The sequence below is a fragment of the Mustela nigripes genome, chromosome 1 (genome assembly GCF_022355385.1).
Source record: "Mustela nigripes isolate SB6536 chromosome 1, MUSNIG.SB6536, whole genome shotgun sequence".
NCBI classification, from domain to species: domain Eukaryota; kingdom Metazoa; phylum Chordata; class Mammalia; order Carnivora; family Mustelidae; genus Mustela; species Mustela nigripes.
The window spans coordinates 9568248-9581879 of NC_081557.1; the positions used below are offsets into that span (position 1 = coordinate 9568248).

The following is a 13632-nucleotide window of genomic DNA, read 5'->3' on the forward strand; positions in this document are numbered from 1 at the left end:
CTAGTCTCAATACAGAGGGTCCCTAAAAGTCTCTTGTTTTGCCTGAATCTTTCTCTGCAGGTGCAGTGCTTCAGAGCTGGACTACAATGCCTTTTTTTTTTTTTTTTTAAGATTTTATTTATTTATTTGACAGAGATATCACAAGCAGATGGAGAGGCAGGCAGAGAGAGAGAGAGAGAGAGAGGGAAGCAGGCTCCCCGCTGAGCAGAGAGCCCGATACGGGACTCGATCCCAGGACCCTGAGATCATGACCCGAGCCGAAGGCAGTGGCTTAACCCACTGAGCCACCCAGGTGCCCCTACAATGCCTTTTTAACCTCAGTCTTGCTAGGACAGCTCCCTTTGAGCAAGAGCATTAGAACATGCTAGGTAAAAATTTGCAGAACTAGTCTTGCCTGCAGTGTGCAGTAGTTAATCAACTAGAAAAGACCAGACAACTCAACTTGAAAAAACAGGAGGAGGGGCATCTGGGTGGTTCGGCTGGTTAAACATCTGTCTTTGGCTCAGGTCATGATCACTGAGTCCTGGGATCAACCCCCACCCCCCATCAACCTCCCTGCTCAGTGAACAGTCTGCTTCTCCCTCTGGCCCTCCTCTACCCTGGTCATGCACACATGTGCTGTCTGAAATAAATCTTTTTTAAAACAGATTTTATTTATTTGAGAGACAGCATGAGAGGAGAGAAACTCAGAGGGAGAAGCAGACTCCCCGTGGAGCTGGAATGGGAGCCCAGTGCAGGACTCGATCCTGGGACTCTGGCATCATGACCTGAGCCAAAGGCAGTCACTTAACCAACTGAGCCACCCAGGTGCCCTGAAATAAATCTTTTTAAAAAGAAAACACCATGGGGCACTTGGGTGGCTCAGTCTGTTAAGCGTCTGCCTTCGACTCCTGTCATGATGGAGTCCCACATCCAGCTCCCTGCTCAGTGGGGGGCCTGCTTCTCCCTCTGCTGCTACAGTTTCCCCTGATTGTGCTCCTTCTCTCTCTCTCCAATAAATAAAAATCTTAAAAAAACTGAGAAAGAAGAAAGGAATACCACTCTACATGTCTGACTACCACAGGATACAAGCCCTTAACTAAAGCTACAACACTGAGGCCATCACTCACTCCCTAAGAAAGTTTATCCGCCCCTGGGCCCCATCATCATTACCACAGACTTAGACTACGTGGTGCTCCCAAAAGCTGCGTGGCTTGGTCCAGTCAGAAAACCCATTCCATCCAACGATGGATACAGCAGTAACCAAAACCAAGATCCCTGCCCTCAGAATAGAACTTTCTGTCTACACCAGTGGTTTGGGAGTCACCTAGTTATAAGAGTACTGCTGGGGAGACTAGGTCCCACTCCTACTTCAACTAGAAAAGCTCATATCCTGAGGTTCCACGGAAGATTGCACTCGAAAAATACGTTGCCCCGTAAGAAATTTTGAAGACCACCAGTCTTTAGTCTTCTACCTGCTTAATCTGTTAGACTATTGGCAGTTTAAATTTCAGATTGCGTAAGTGTGCCTGTTAACTTCAAATGGTAGTGACAGGAATGCTAAAAAATTAGAAACTTCCCCACCAAGTTTTATCAGGATTATAAAACTGTTAAAACATTCCATCTCCATGGGAAACAGCAACCTGAATTTGATGTCAACAAAAGAAACACAAAAGTAATCTCTGAAGTGTAGTTTTTTCACAATTTATAAACTGGTAAGGAAAATGCTTAGATGCTGTGAAGTAGCTGATCAAAACTGTGAGGCTTTCTCAAAGGTGCTCCTTTCTCTCACACAGTAGGTGGGAAACTAGAAATCCATTCAATTTATTCAAATTTCTTTCCTGGTTAAGTTAAACTAGGCCTTTCTCAAATGGCCTAAGTACACGGCCAAAGCTGCCTTAGCCATTCTGTGGGGTGTGGCGCCACCTTGTGGCCACTCTCAAACCTCTTGTAACCGTACTTCCGGAGTGTTCTCTTCAGCGCTAAAAGAACATTATACTGCCTGAAGCCTGGGGACACTTGAGATGTTTTCAAACGTTGTCAGAGAACATGACATTCTGGTTTGATTTTATAATTTTATTGACTCTTTTCTCGTATCTTTAAAACAAAAACAAATACAGCACATGAAAATAGCATCTTATCCCGAAGTCTCAACTCTGCTGACTGCCTCAGAGAGGACATTAGAATTTCGCCATCTTGTGCCTCTAAATAACCACTGTGAAGACTCAAGTTACATAGCAAGTTCAAGTTTCTGCCCCCACCCCAGGACACACAGTAATCGGACCCTTCTTGCCAACTCCAGGGACTCCAGCTCTCCCTGCCTTCTTAGTTCTCCACAGCTCTCCCCAACTTAAGGCTCAGTCTTCCTGATGACTGTCCCACAGGGTGGGTCAAGGCTGAACCAGAGATGAGCGCAGTCTGGTGCCACCACCCACTCCTGTCAGCCACCAGGTGGCCAGCCAGGAAATCACTTTTGTCCAGTCGGCTGTCTCTATGGTTTATCTCCCACTCCCTCTTCATGAACAATAGATTCAGTGTCCCTTAGATTGCCTGAGAGCTGTTTTGAGCGGGACACACTCTCCTGAGCTAAAAAAGAAGAAAACAAAGTCGCTCTGTGGCGTTCCTGTCATCAGATCAAGTACAAAAGGGAAAAGCACTACTGAGACGCCTAGAGCTAGAGAAGCAATGCAATCCCCTCCCCGCCCCCAGCGGTCTCTCTAGCGCTAGCTCCCGAGGATACGACAAGGCAGACATTCTGGGGTCAAGGCGCTAGAAGGGGAAACACATTTATTTTCCCCTTTTGAGCTTCCCTGCTGCCCCAGTCTTTGCCTTCTTCTTAGCAGATCCCTTGGGCTCTGGCTCCTTGCGCTTAGCTGAAGAGAGAGAGCCAGTCACCTTGAAGAAATCATCCAGGCGACCCTGGGTGCTGCCTTGGCGGCTCTTGCTCAGCCGCCGGACGCCACTGCGGATTCGCTCCTCAGAGAACTGCTTTTCGCCACACATGAATTTGACGAGCTCCTCTTCGTTTGGCTCGCTCCACTTCAACTCCACAGACTCTGGGTCAAGCACCTCGGGCTCCAGGAAGAGCTGCTGGGCCTCCTTGTGGAGCCAGTTTTCCGGCACCGGGTACTTGCTGGGGTCAAGCTGCCGCACAATCTCCTCGATGCTCTTGTGCTTCTGGATGAGGCCCACGGCCCGCCTGGGCCCGATGCCCCGGATGCTCTCGCAGTAGTCGCTGCCCAGCAGGATGCACAGATCTACAAACTGCTCCTGGCTCAGGCCCAGCTCCTGCAGAATCCGGCTCAGGTGGAATTCCTGGATGGGCAGCTTCTTGGCCTCGCTGGCAGTCAGGTGCCGCATTAGCACGGGGCTGCCAAAGGTCAGGCAATCCATGTCCTCGGTGGCCGCGGCGTAGACTTTGCCAGCCTTCACGAGGGCGGCACAGCTGGCCTCGGCCTCACTGGGCGCATCAAGGTACGGGACGCCCATGAGGCTCAGCAGGTGCTTGCACTCGTCATTGTGCTGCTTGGTGACCTTTACCAGCCTCTTAGTAAACTTTTCCACCTCCTCCTCGGCCCCCGCGGCCTGAGCCTGCTGCAGCTGCTTCTCCGCCTCCGCCCGCCGCTCGCTGCGTTTGGCCAGCTCACCTGACTTGAGCTGCGGCGGCTTGCCGTCGAAGACATACACGGGCTTGATGCCGTTCTCCATCATGCGGATGGTGCGGTAGAACATGCCCATCAGGTGGCTGGTAGTCTCACCCTCCTCATTCTGCAGCACGTCCCCACCCTGGCGAACAGCAATCAGGAACTGATAAATGCTCATAGAGGCATCAATAGCCACCTTGCGGCCAAAGTAGCTCTTGATGTCATTCTCCCGGATGGCACCGGGGGCCACATCAGCAATCAGTTTGGCCAGGCCTTGAATTCCCATAGCAATATAGAGGAGGGACAGCTGAAAAAGAAAGGCGTAAAGTGAGAAGAGGAGGAATTTAAAGGATGCAAAGGATCAAGCTGCTGTATCTCACCAACTTCGTGTCCACCGAACAAACTGAGCACAACAAGGACGACGCCAACATGGAACCGCAGAAGATGAGAAGATGAACGAGGTAAGGTTGCCATTAGCAAAGAAAACTTACCCTCTAGCAAGTGAGGCCACTCAATTAATAGTAAGGCTTCCTGGGTATCGGAGGAAAAAACTGGGTGTTAAGAGGAATAAGATGCTGCTGGTGTTGAGGGACTTAAGGTTTCACGGATAAGGCAGCAACAGGGCTCGCACGCAGCACTGGTGTGGGCATCGAGGACCCCACGAGTCCGGAGGACAGTGCCTACCCTGGCCTGAGGAACCCAGGGACCATAATGACAGAACCAAGCCCTAAAGGACAAGCAAATACTGGCTAAACAGAGATGACACAAGTACAAAAGCAACCATAATACAAAGCTGAATGTGCACAGTGGCCAAATAACAGAAGTTATCTATCTTCTTGCCAATTCACTGACAACTCATACATTCCTCCTCTGTACCTTTATGCCAGTCACTGAACACCCCCAACCCATTCCTCTGGCTCCCCGCCTCTTAGCAGTGGTGCCCGTTAGTTTTATGTGCCCACTTGGCTAGGCTGCAGCGCCCAGTTATTTACTCTAACACCAATCCAGGTGTTGTTGTGAAGATAATTTTGTGACATCATCAGTTAACTTTAAGCAAAGAAGATTATCCTCCGTCGCATGGGTGGGCCTCATTCAATCCGCCGTTAAGGCCTTGGCAGCAATAACGTTTCCCAAAGAAATTCTGCCTGAGGGGCACCTGGGTGGCTCAGTGGGTTAAAGCCTCTGCCTTCCGCTCAGATCATGATCCCAGGGTCCTCGGATCGAGCCCCGCATCGGGCTCTCTGCTCAGCAGGGAACCTGCTTCCTCCTCTCTCTCTGCCTGCCTCTCTGCCTACTTGTGATCTCTCTCTGTCAAATAAATAAATAAAATCTTTAAAAATATATAAATAAATAAATAAATAAAATCTTAAAAAAAAAAAAAAGAAAAGAAAAAGAAATTCTGCCTGAGGACTGCACCATCAACTCCTGCATGAGGTGCCAGCCCGATCCTTTTCAACCTTGCCAACCTCTACAATCACCTGAGTCAATTCCTTAAAATAAATCTCCTTACATTTGTCCATATCCTATACCTTATTGTTTCTCTGGAGAATCCTGACTGATACAGCAGCCCTAAGGGGGACTGGCAAAGAACATACATGAACAAGAGTTACGTGGCTTTCTCACACGTAACATTACGGCTCAAGTCTCCCTTCAGTGTCCCCTCAGCACTGCACCTGGTTTCTACTCCTACCACGATGTTGCCAGAAATTTTAACTCTTTCCCTTTGTATTTTCTCCCCACCACTAAGTCTGAAGCGTGAACTCCATGGCTCCTACCTGACCCTCGGTCCGGATCTAGGAAGCTGGCAAGCTGGAGCTGCTTATTCCCACGTGGCACTTCTGTGGTTCAGGCCCCTTTACAAGTATTTCCTAGGGCAGTGCTTCCCGAACTTCGGTCAGACCCAAACCACCCTCACAGATTTTTTTCGCCACTCCCATCTGAAACCTGTACTTTCATCCACATAATATTTTCTTTAAAGGGACGTCATTGCTTTAAAAACGAAGGTAAGTTGAAAAAGAGAACTCCTCTTAAGCAGTAATGCCTGTGTCATATCAGTTATATTTTAAGTGTCAAATGTGTGACTGCTAAAAAGGGTTTTTTGGATGCCATTTAAAGTCATCGTGTGGGGCACCTGAGTGGCTCAGTTGGTTAAACGAATGCCTTCAGCTCAGGTCATGATCCCAGAGTCCCCGGACAGAGCCCCCCAAGCCCCTGCAGCAGACTCCCTGCTGAGCAGGGAGTCTGTATCTCCCTCGGACCCTCTCCCCTCTCGTGCTCTCTCTCTCTCTCAAATAAATAAATAAAATCTTAATAAATAAATAAAGCCATCGTGTGTCCACCGGTGGCATGCGTCCAACACTCCGAGAAAGATGACACCAGACCTTTTCGCTGCTCCCACTTTTCAGGATTTTTTCTAAAGCATCATAAAGCTACAATCCCCGCTTCTACTTAAGTCCTAACACTCAACCTGGTGTCAAGATCCTCCGTGCTCTGCTTCTCAACCTACCTTCACAGTCCGGGAGAAGCCCTGCCCTTTCTCACTGCTGCTCAGCCGTGCCCTCCTCCCGCCATCCTCGGGCTCCTGCCATCCACGGGTGCCCGGAACCGTGCCTCCCGCAGAAGCCACTCGACCGTCGGGTCCCGCCTCAGGCCGGCTGCTTTGCTAGAAGGCTTACCGAGGGCTCCGTGCCTGCCGGCCGGCCAGCCCCCCGCAGCCCCCAACAGCGGCAGGCGGGAAAGGGGTCTAAACCAGTGAAGTCTCCAAAATGTTTCTCATCCAGGATCTTGGTCAAAATACCCAACGGCCCCATAGAGTGCAAGCTATCTCCCGCCTTCCACACATGAAGGGAGGTTAGGCGACCCGTCCGAGTCGCAGAGCGGGAAGGTGGCGAGCCCGCGCTCTGGCCTCCGCCCCGCGCGCGGCAGACGGCCCCCCGGCCCCCGCCCCAACACCCAGAGTGAGGGGGACCCCGCCGCCCTCGGACACGCTTCCCACGGGGTCTCACCTGGCCTTTGGAGCGCGAGGCCTCGACAGTAGCGCTGGGTCGCGTGCTGCCCAGGACGCGGCTCAGCCCCGCACCCTCCTCAGCTCCGCCGCGGATCCTGTCGCGCTCCGCCGTCTTCCAAAGCCCGCGCTCCCGTCACGTGACCGCCGCCGCGCACAGCCTCCTGGGAAGTGTGAGGTCGGGCCCGACCCCCTCGGCCAGTTTCCCTTGGGCCAAACAGTCCCGCCGGGGAGAGCGAACCCTCTCAGCGGCTCGGGGGGTACCCTTGCCCCAGCTCCACAGCGGGCGCCCACAGGCCGTAGCCCCCTCTACGCCCTAACCCACAGGCCTACAAATCCCACAATGCCACTCGCGGGGGAGGCACTTCCTCTTCCGCAGGACAGTGCGCCTGCCCCTGCCGACGTGTTATTCCGGTGGCGGAGCGGCGGATGACCCCGTGCCTGGCAAGATGGTGAGGGGGTTGAGGGGCGTTCTGGACGGGGCTGTGAGGACCCCTTGGGGCCCGTTCCACACTCGGTTTCTCTCGCGAAGGCCTCAGACGCCCGAGATCCAGACAGCCGGAGGCTCCTGTATCCTCCGGCTTGGGCTCAGGGGCGGGAAGGGAAGCCCCTTGCCTGGGATTCGTTAGGCTGAGGTTTTGATCTCTTGACGTTTAAGGGGTGAGGCGTGTGAGGTGCATTGTTAATACCTTGAGCTTTTATCTCTGTCGCCTGTGATTAAGCTGTTATCTCTATGTGGAAACTTCTTCCTCCTGTTGAACTCCTACTCATCCTACGAGGCCCAGGGCAGATGTTCAACCTTCTTGGTGGTGGACGGCCGATTTGTCCGCTCTCTCCTGGGAGCTCCCACAGCCTCCGTACAGACCTCTTGCCGCATGTCATGGACTTCTTTGTTATCTGCCACGCCTCCTAGTGACCACCATCTGACGTGCCTCTAGCTCTGGGATGATGTCTATTCATCTTTGTATTCCCAGTGCCAAACACAGGGCCTGCAATTGGAAGCCCAATGAATGGCAGCGATTGTCTTTATCATTTTGGGGGGGAGGGAGCCCATAAATGTTTACTGAATTGAATTCCAGTGTCTCCTAGAACAATGGGGTCAGTTTATTTCTCTAGAGTTGTTATGTTCTGGACATTAGGAGCGTTGGCTGGGGAGTGACAATGGAAGTCAACATTTGTACAGAACTTTACCGTTTACAGCCCTCCTTCCCAAGCATTACCTCATAATCTTCCCTGTAAGCCTGGGAAGGAAACAAACACTTTTTGAACGACTACTCTATGCCAAGAAGTGAGCTAGTTGCTTTGACGTTTGTCATCTTTCTTAAATCATACACCAACTCTGTGAGTGGTGTTATTATAACTGTTTTACTGAGACTCGCGTTATTCAGTAGAGCCAGATTATTAACTGAAGTCTTTCCTAGTAGAGCCTGAGATTCCATTAATAGCGTAGTGGGAAGAATACAGGTGTAGAAGTTGAGATTGGGTCCCAGCCCAGGCTCTGAATTACAGCAGAATTCTGAGCTTGGTGTCTACAGACATGGGTCCATAGAGTTTCTGAAATTACAGGCAAACTTTTTCTTGCTTGTGGTTTACCCCGGGTGAGGGTCCATACTTTAACACATTTTTTTCATAGTCATCAGTGGTCTCAAAAAATGTTAGGGACCACCGATGGATAGCCAATCAGTCACCTTCTATGTCAGCCTCTGACTCTGAGCTGCCATTCCTCTCTCATATTGAAAAAGCAAAAGTTCCACCTTTAGTTGAAGATACCATTGATATCATTTCCAAATGGAATTGCTTGATGTTGGGTCTGGAGGATTTCTATATTTCCCAGGCAGGAACAGACCTTTAACAGTCCTAGAAGGAGGAGGCTCCTTGATGACCTCATACTCCCCCCCCCCCCCCCCAGATTGAAGTCCTGGGATTCTTTGATAGCTCTGATCTCATGCCGTCCCCTAGGAGCTCGAGGCCATGAGCAGATACACCAGCCCAGTGAACCCTGCTGTCTTCCCTCATCTGACCGTGGTGCTGTTGGCCATTGGCATGTTCTTTACGGCCTGGTTCTTCGTGTATCCTTTTACTGAGCAGCCAGTGAGGCCAGAACTAGCAATGTGGGGAAACTGAGGGAGAAACTGTGCTGGGTACATGCACGCTGCCGGTTTTGCTCTGGTGTGGGAATAGGGGGAAAGTAAGAAGGTTGGAGAAAAGCTGTTGATGTCCAAGGTCAGGTGCTGGCCTTATTTCCCAAGTTCAGGGGAGCTTACTTTGCTCTTCAGATTTCCAGGAAAGTGAACAGAAGACCTGGCTGGGCTGGAGGTTGGGGATAGGGGATCTGAAGTTGGAAAAGTGGCAAAAGAAGGGAATGCTCAGGCGGCAAGAGATCTGCAGACTAGTGTCAGTTCCACTGTCCACTAGCTGTGTGACCTGGGGCAAGTGACCTAACCCCTCTGGGCCTGATTTTCTTCATGGCTGGTTGAGGGCTGGTATGAAGCAACAGAGTCAGGTCAGCACTCAGGCCCCACTTCCTGGCTACCCTGAGCCAGGCAAGCCTTCTGGAAGGCTCACTGTGTACCTTTTTCCTGGCGCTGCACTGGCCAGGCTTCCTGTCCTACCCAGTCCATCCCTTTGGTTCTCCTTAATCACCCTGCCAGTTATGAGGTTACCTCCACCAAATACACTCGGGATATCTACAAAGAGCTCCTCATCTCCTTGGTGGCCTCGCTCTTCATGGGTTTTGGAGTCCTCTTCCTGCTGCTCTGGGTTGGCATCTACGTATGAGCTCCCAAGGGTAAGAGCTGTGACAGGGTGGGCACTAGAGAAGTTTCCCACATCCCCATTAGCGGGGTCTTCAGGCCTGTGCAACACTTTGGTTAATGGTGACAGACTGCAGAGTGGAGAGGGATACCAGGCATGTGTGCCTCTTTCCCTGTCCCAAATGAGGATCTGTGCCCTGTGTTGTGATTCTAAGTTCTGCACACTGCCCAGGGCCTTGATCGGGCTTTGGGATATACTGTGTAGGGCTGTGGGCGCAGTCTTCCCCTGTGAGACATTTGCCTCCTTGTATGTCATACACCGCTGATCTGGTGAGGCTGCTTGGGAATGGATTAAAGGGGGTCAGAATCTGGCTGCAAGGAGTGCCATTGTGGTCAGTTTGAATGTTTTCAGTCATTAAAATAAATCTTGACTAAGTGATTTAAAAAAAAAAAAAACCCAAAACCCTTGCTGCAGATAATCCACCGAATAGGTCACCGAGAATCGGCTTTGGTGGCCCAAGCTTCGGAGCAGTGGGCCCGTCAGCCCTTGCCCCAGGAGCACAGGGCCCAGTGAGAAGAGGAGGTGGAAAGAAAGGTCATCGGTCTCATGTTGATACCTTCTTCTCCTCTTTCAGGTTCCAGCCAGGCGGCTTCACTGCATTCCTGCTTTTGTAAATTAATTTTTTTACTGTTGCTGAAAGTGTCCCATCCACTGCTCCCAATAAAGGCAGATGTGTGACCGCCCCGTCTGGTGCCCCTTCCGCAGAGGTGGGAGGGCAGTGGAGTGGTGCCAGGCCTCAGGTGACTTCCCCGGTCCCACCCCTTCCTGTTTTTCTTCTGCCTTTCAGTTGGTTCCTGCTGCTGGGAATCCCTGCTTTCTCTGTCTCTGAGGGGTGAGGCGGGTATGCAAGGGGTGTCTGTCCGTGGAATTTAAAGCTCCGTGGATAGGAAGAGGCCAGGCCTTTCTGCTGTTTTTAGAGCAGACTTCTCTGGGAACTGGCACCAATCAAGTCTACCCTGAGCCAATCTCATCCTCTGAATATTGTGACTCTTCTCTGTGCTGGGGACCTTCCCAAGGCTCAGCTTGTCCCCAGAGTTGTTTTACCCTAGGATGGCTCCTTTAACCCGGGTGGGGCAGCAGTAGGTCCATGGGATGTGGCTAGGGGAGGGGGCTGCTGAGTCCTATTCCCAAGCCTAGCATGAAGCTAAGAAGGATAATGGGATACAAGGCATCCGTCTGGCCCAGGAGCCCCAGAGAGTCCAGCTGGTCTGAGCCCACAGATGACTCCGTCTCCTACCACAACAGTCCCAAGAAGAGATGGGGAGGCAAGGTCAGATACAAAGCCATATTTTTACATTTATTTATATACGTATATTTACTTCGGAAGAAAAGAACAGGAGCAGGAAGAAAGCAGGCCCAGGGCTGCTTCCTTCTGCCCACTGCAGAGTCAGAGTTGGTACATGATAAATAGAGGAGTCAGCACTCAGGGACAGGGGCTGGGGGTTAACCGGGAGGGAGGGGCGCTCTATGCACATGCAGGCCTTCGTGGAGGGAGAGGATACGATACGGGCAGAGAGACTCGTGCATTGAGAGGCCCTATGTACAGCTTGAAGCTTGGGGGAGATTAGCCCAGTGGCTACAGGAATAAATGCCAGAAGGGAGAGAGGAAGGGAGGGTTGGCTGCCGGACCCCACATAGGGAAGGGAGCCAAGACTCCCACTTAACAGTGCCAGCCGGGCAGCTGTCAGCCTCCAGCAGGTGACCCACTCCCCTTCCCTGAAGCCCTTTTACCTTCATGGGCTTAAGGCAACTTTGGTCCAAGGTTGACCCCCCTGCCCCGCCGCCACCTCCCAAGCAGCTTGGAGCCCCGGCTTGGCCCCAATCCTCGCACTGAGGATCCCTCCTCAGGCATGGAAACAGCCAGCTGCTAACCAGATTGGGGCTATGCTGTGTCCAGAAGGGCTCCAGGGGGCAGTGGAGGGTCACTTTCCAGTTAAGGACTGAGGGGCCACAGTCCACAGACAGGCACCCTCATTAAGGAAGCCCCAGAATCCTATTACAAAGGGTGGGGCTCACCAGTTTTAAGGCATTTAGGAGGGTCACCCCCCACCACCCAGTGCGGGGGTTGGGGAGGTTAGAGAACAGAGTAGTCCTAAGTAAGGTCCGGCCCCCTGCATGGTGTGGGGAGCCATGCAGTTCCTATGTCAAAATGAGGGAGCGGAGCCACACTGGGGAGGGAGCTGGGAGGTGGGGTGTCCCTATCCCCCAATTCCCCTGAGGATAAGTGCTTTGAGACCCGTGGCCGAAGGGGGCCTGTGCCTCACAGGCTTCTCAAAGATTTCCACTCCCCACAGAAAGGTCTCCCATTCAGAGCTGAGAAGGAGAGGTCGGAGAGGGGTAAGGCCTGGTTCCCAAAGAGGTGGCAGAATACCGCGGGGCAGGGACGGCGATTCCTGTTCCCCTTACTGAACCTGCGTAGATGTGGCTAAATGCTTCCCACACTCCTTCCGTGAGCCTGGCTTTGACCTCAGAACGCTCCAGGCTCCCACTAAGGACGGTTCCTGTAACATTAGCACTTGAGTTAAGACTTCGGCCAACACAAGCCCACTGCTCCACCTCCAGGGGGTGAGGGCGGAGATGGGAGTCTCCTGCCAGCCGTGGGCTCGTTGAGCCCAACATGGGAGCCCTTGATCTAGGGAGACAAGGTCGCCAGCAGACAAGAGAGGAGGGAGAAGCCAGAGTCGGGGTGGTCGGGAGCAGGATGGGTGTCTGAAGCCTCCCTGGGACGGACCAGAGCCAGGGCCTCTCTGGCGAAGTGTCTCCCGAGAGCTCGGTACTTCTCCAGCCTTGCCTTCTCCAGCCTTCCACTCCTGCCCCGGCTTAAGTGCATCTTAGTAATGACTTCATCAATAACAGCAAACGCCATCTGACCCCACGTACCAGCCAAGACCAGCCTGCTGCCTTGCAGGGATTCCTGCTCCTCTGCTCCGAGATAATGATGGGTCCCAGCTGTGACTATAAGCTCTGGAAGCTCCTGGGAGCCCAGGCTGTGGGGCTGCAACACTCATTGGGGGCGAGGGAGGCTCACGGGGAACTTCCCTTCCAGGATACTCCAGGTTCAAGGGTCCAAGGCTAACCGGGCCCCCTGGCCCCCCGCACTGGTTCAGCCAGGCACTAAGTATACGTAAGGCACATGGTCAGTCTTTCCGGCCCATCCAGGGCTGGCTTCAGTTGCCCTGGGAGCTCTCGGGAGCCAGTGCTCCCAGGGAGAAGAGACCTCCTGGGCCACACTTAAAGCTTCAAAGTCCCAAGTCCAGCGTAACAGTCAAACCCCAAAAAGTCCACCACTTTGCCACCCCCCAGGGAGCAGCTTCGAGGGTAAGAGCTATATATTCTCCACAGACTCACGGATCCAGCCAAGTCTTTTCAGGCTCCGGCCAAGTTAAAGGCAGCAGGTCCCCCCTCCAGAAGAGGGGCAGCTCACAGTCTCAAGAGGGGAGAGTAGGCGGGTAGGCTCTGGACAGTCACAGGCTTACCCTTGCCTCCAAGGCCCCTGCAGCCAGTCCTCCAACCACCGGAGCTGGACAGACACAGACAGACCGGTCCTGTCCTGGCCCCAGGAGTCTCTCTGGCTCCCCATGCAGCGCGTGAGGGGCGACCAGCAGGAACAGCAACTCCAGTGTGAGGACTTCCAGTTTCCCCAGTCATGGGGAAGGCCAAACCCAGATCAGTCTCTCCAGGGGATGTGCCAGTGAACAGCAGAGAGCTGGGCAGGTGGCAGGCTCCTGGGTAACGCAGCCGCGTCCAGTGTGGAAGGGGCGCACGGGGCCCTGGCCCGGCTGTGGTGCCGCCTCGGGGAAGGCAGCTCAGTCACACAGGCGGTAGAAATGGAAGTAGTAGTCTGTGGCTGGCCGGACCGGGGCCTCCGCGCTGCAGTTGGCCTGACCCTGGGTGAGAGGGCAGCAGGAACAGGTGAGGTGGCTCTGGGGGCGCGGGGCAGGAAGCACTCCCCTGCCCCCCGCCATATCACCTGTCACCACACCCCAAGTCTTGCCATGTGCTCCGGGAATCCTCATGTCCTTTTCCCGAGCCCCACTCTTGAGATGCAGGAGCCCGGACCTCTGGGGGCAGAGGGCATGCCTGTACTCACCAGCAGTGCCACCCGGAAGTGGTAGGTGAATTCTCGGAAAGACAGGATCGTTACTGGCCACTGGTGGGAGGTGCCCTGGAGAGAGGAGAGAGGGAGAGGTG

At 53.2% G+C, this 13632-nt stretch overlaps 3 protein-coding genes across 8 annotated transcripts in view; 1 reads left to right on the plus strand and 2 right to left on the minus strand.

The window, feature by feature from the left end:
- Nucleotides 1-2040: 2040 nt before the first annotated feature.
- Nucleotides 2041-6887, minus strand: FEN1 (flap structure-specific endonuclease 1). The gene is made up of 2 exons (XM_059404303.1): nt 6629-6887; nt 2041-3930 (listed from the first exon to the last, which is right to left on the minus strand). The coding sequence occupies exon 2, from the start codon at nt 3907-3909 to the stop codon at nt 2767-2769; it is 1143 nt and encodes a 380-aa protein (XP_059260286.1). The 5' UTR covers nt 3910-3930; nt 6629-6887; the 3' UTR covers nt 2041-2766.
- An 86-nt stretch (nt 6888-6973) lies between these two features.
- Nucleotides 6974-10125, plus strand: TMEM258 (transmembrane protein 258). Its single transcript, XM_059404312.1, has 4 exons — nt 6974-7079; nt 8587-8696; nt 9279-9415; nt 10016-10125. Exons 1-3 carry the CDS (start codon nt 7077-7079, stop codon nt 9403-9405), a joined length of 240 nt encoding a protein of 79 aa, XP_059260295.1. The 5' UTR covers nt 6974-7076; the 3' UTR covers nt 9406-9415; nt 10016-10125.
- Nucleotides 10126-10712: 587 nt separating this feature from the next.
- The window catches only part of MYRF (myelin regulatory factor), a 32577-nt gene continuing 29657 nt past the window's right edge, over nt 10713-13632 (minus strand). For all 6 annotated transcript variants that reach the window (XM_059404362.1, XM_059404353.1, XM_059404343.1 and 3 more), the window contains 2 exons: nt 13532-13606; nt 10713-13328 (listed from right to left, as the gene is read on the minus strand). In XM_059404362.1, coding sequence (XP_059260345.1) covers nt 13248-13328; nt 13532-13606 — 156 coding nt within the window. In that variant the 3' untranslated portion in view covers nt 10713-13247. The remainder of the gene's footprint in view (nt 13329-13531; nt 13607-13632) is intronic.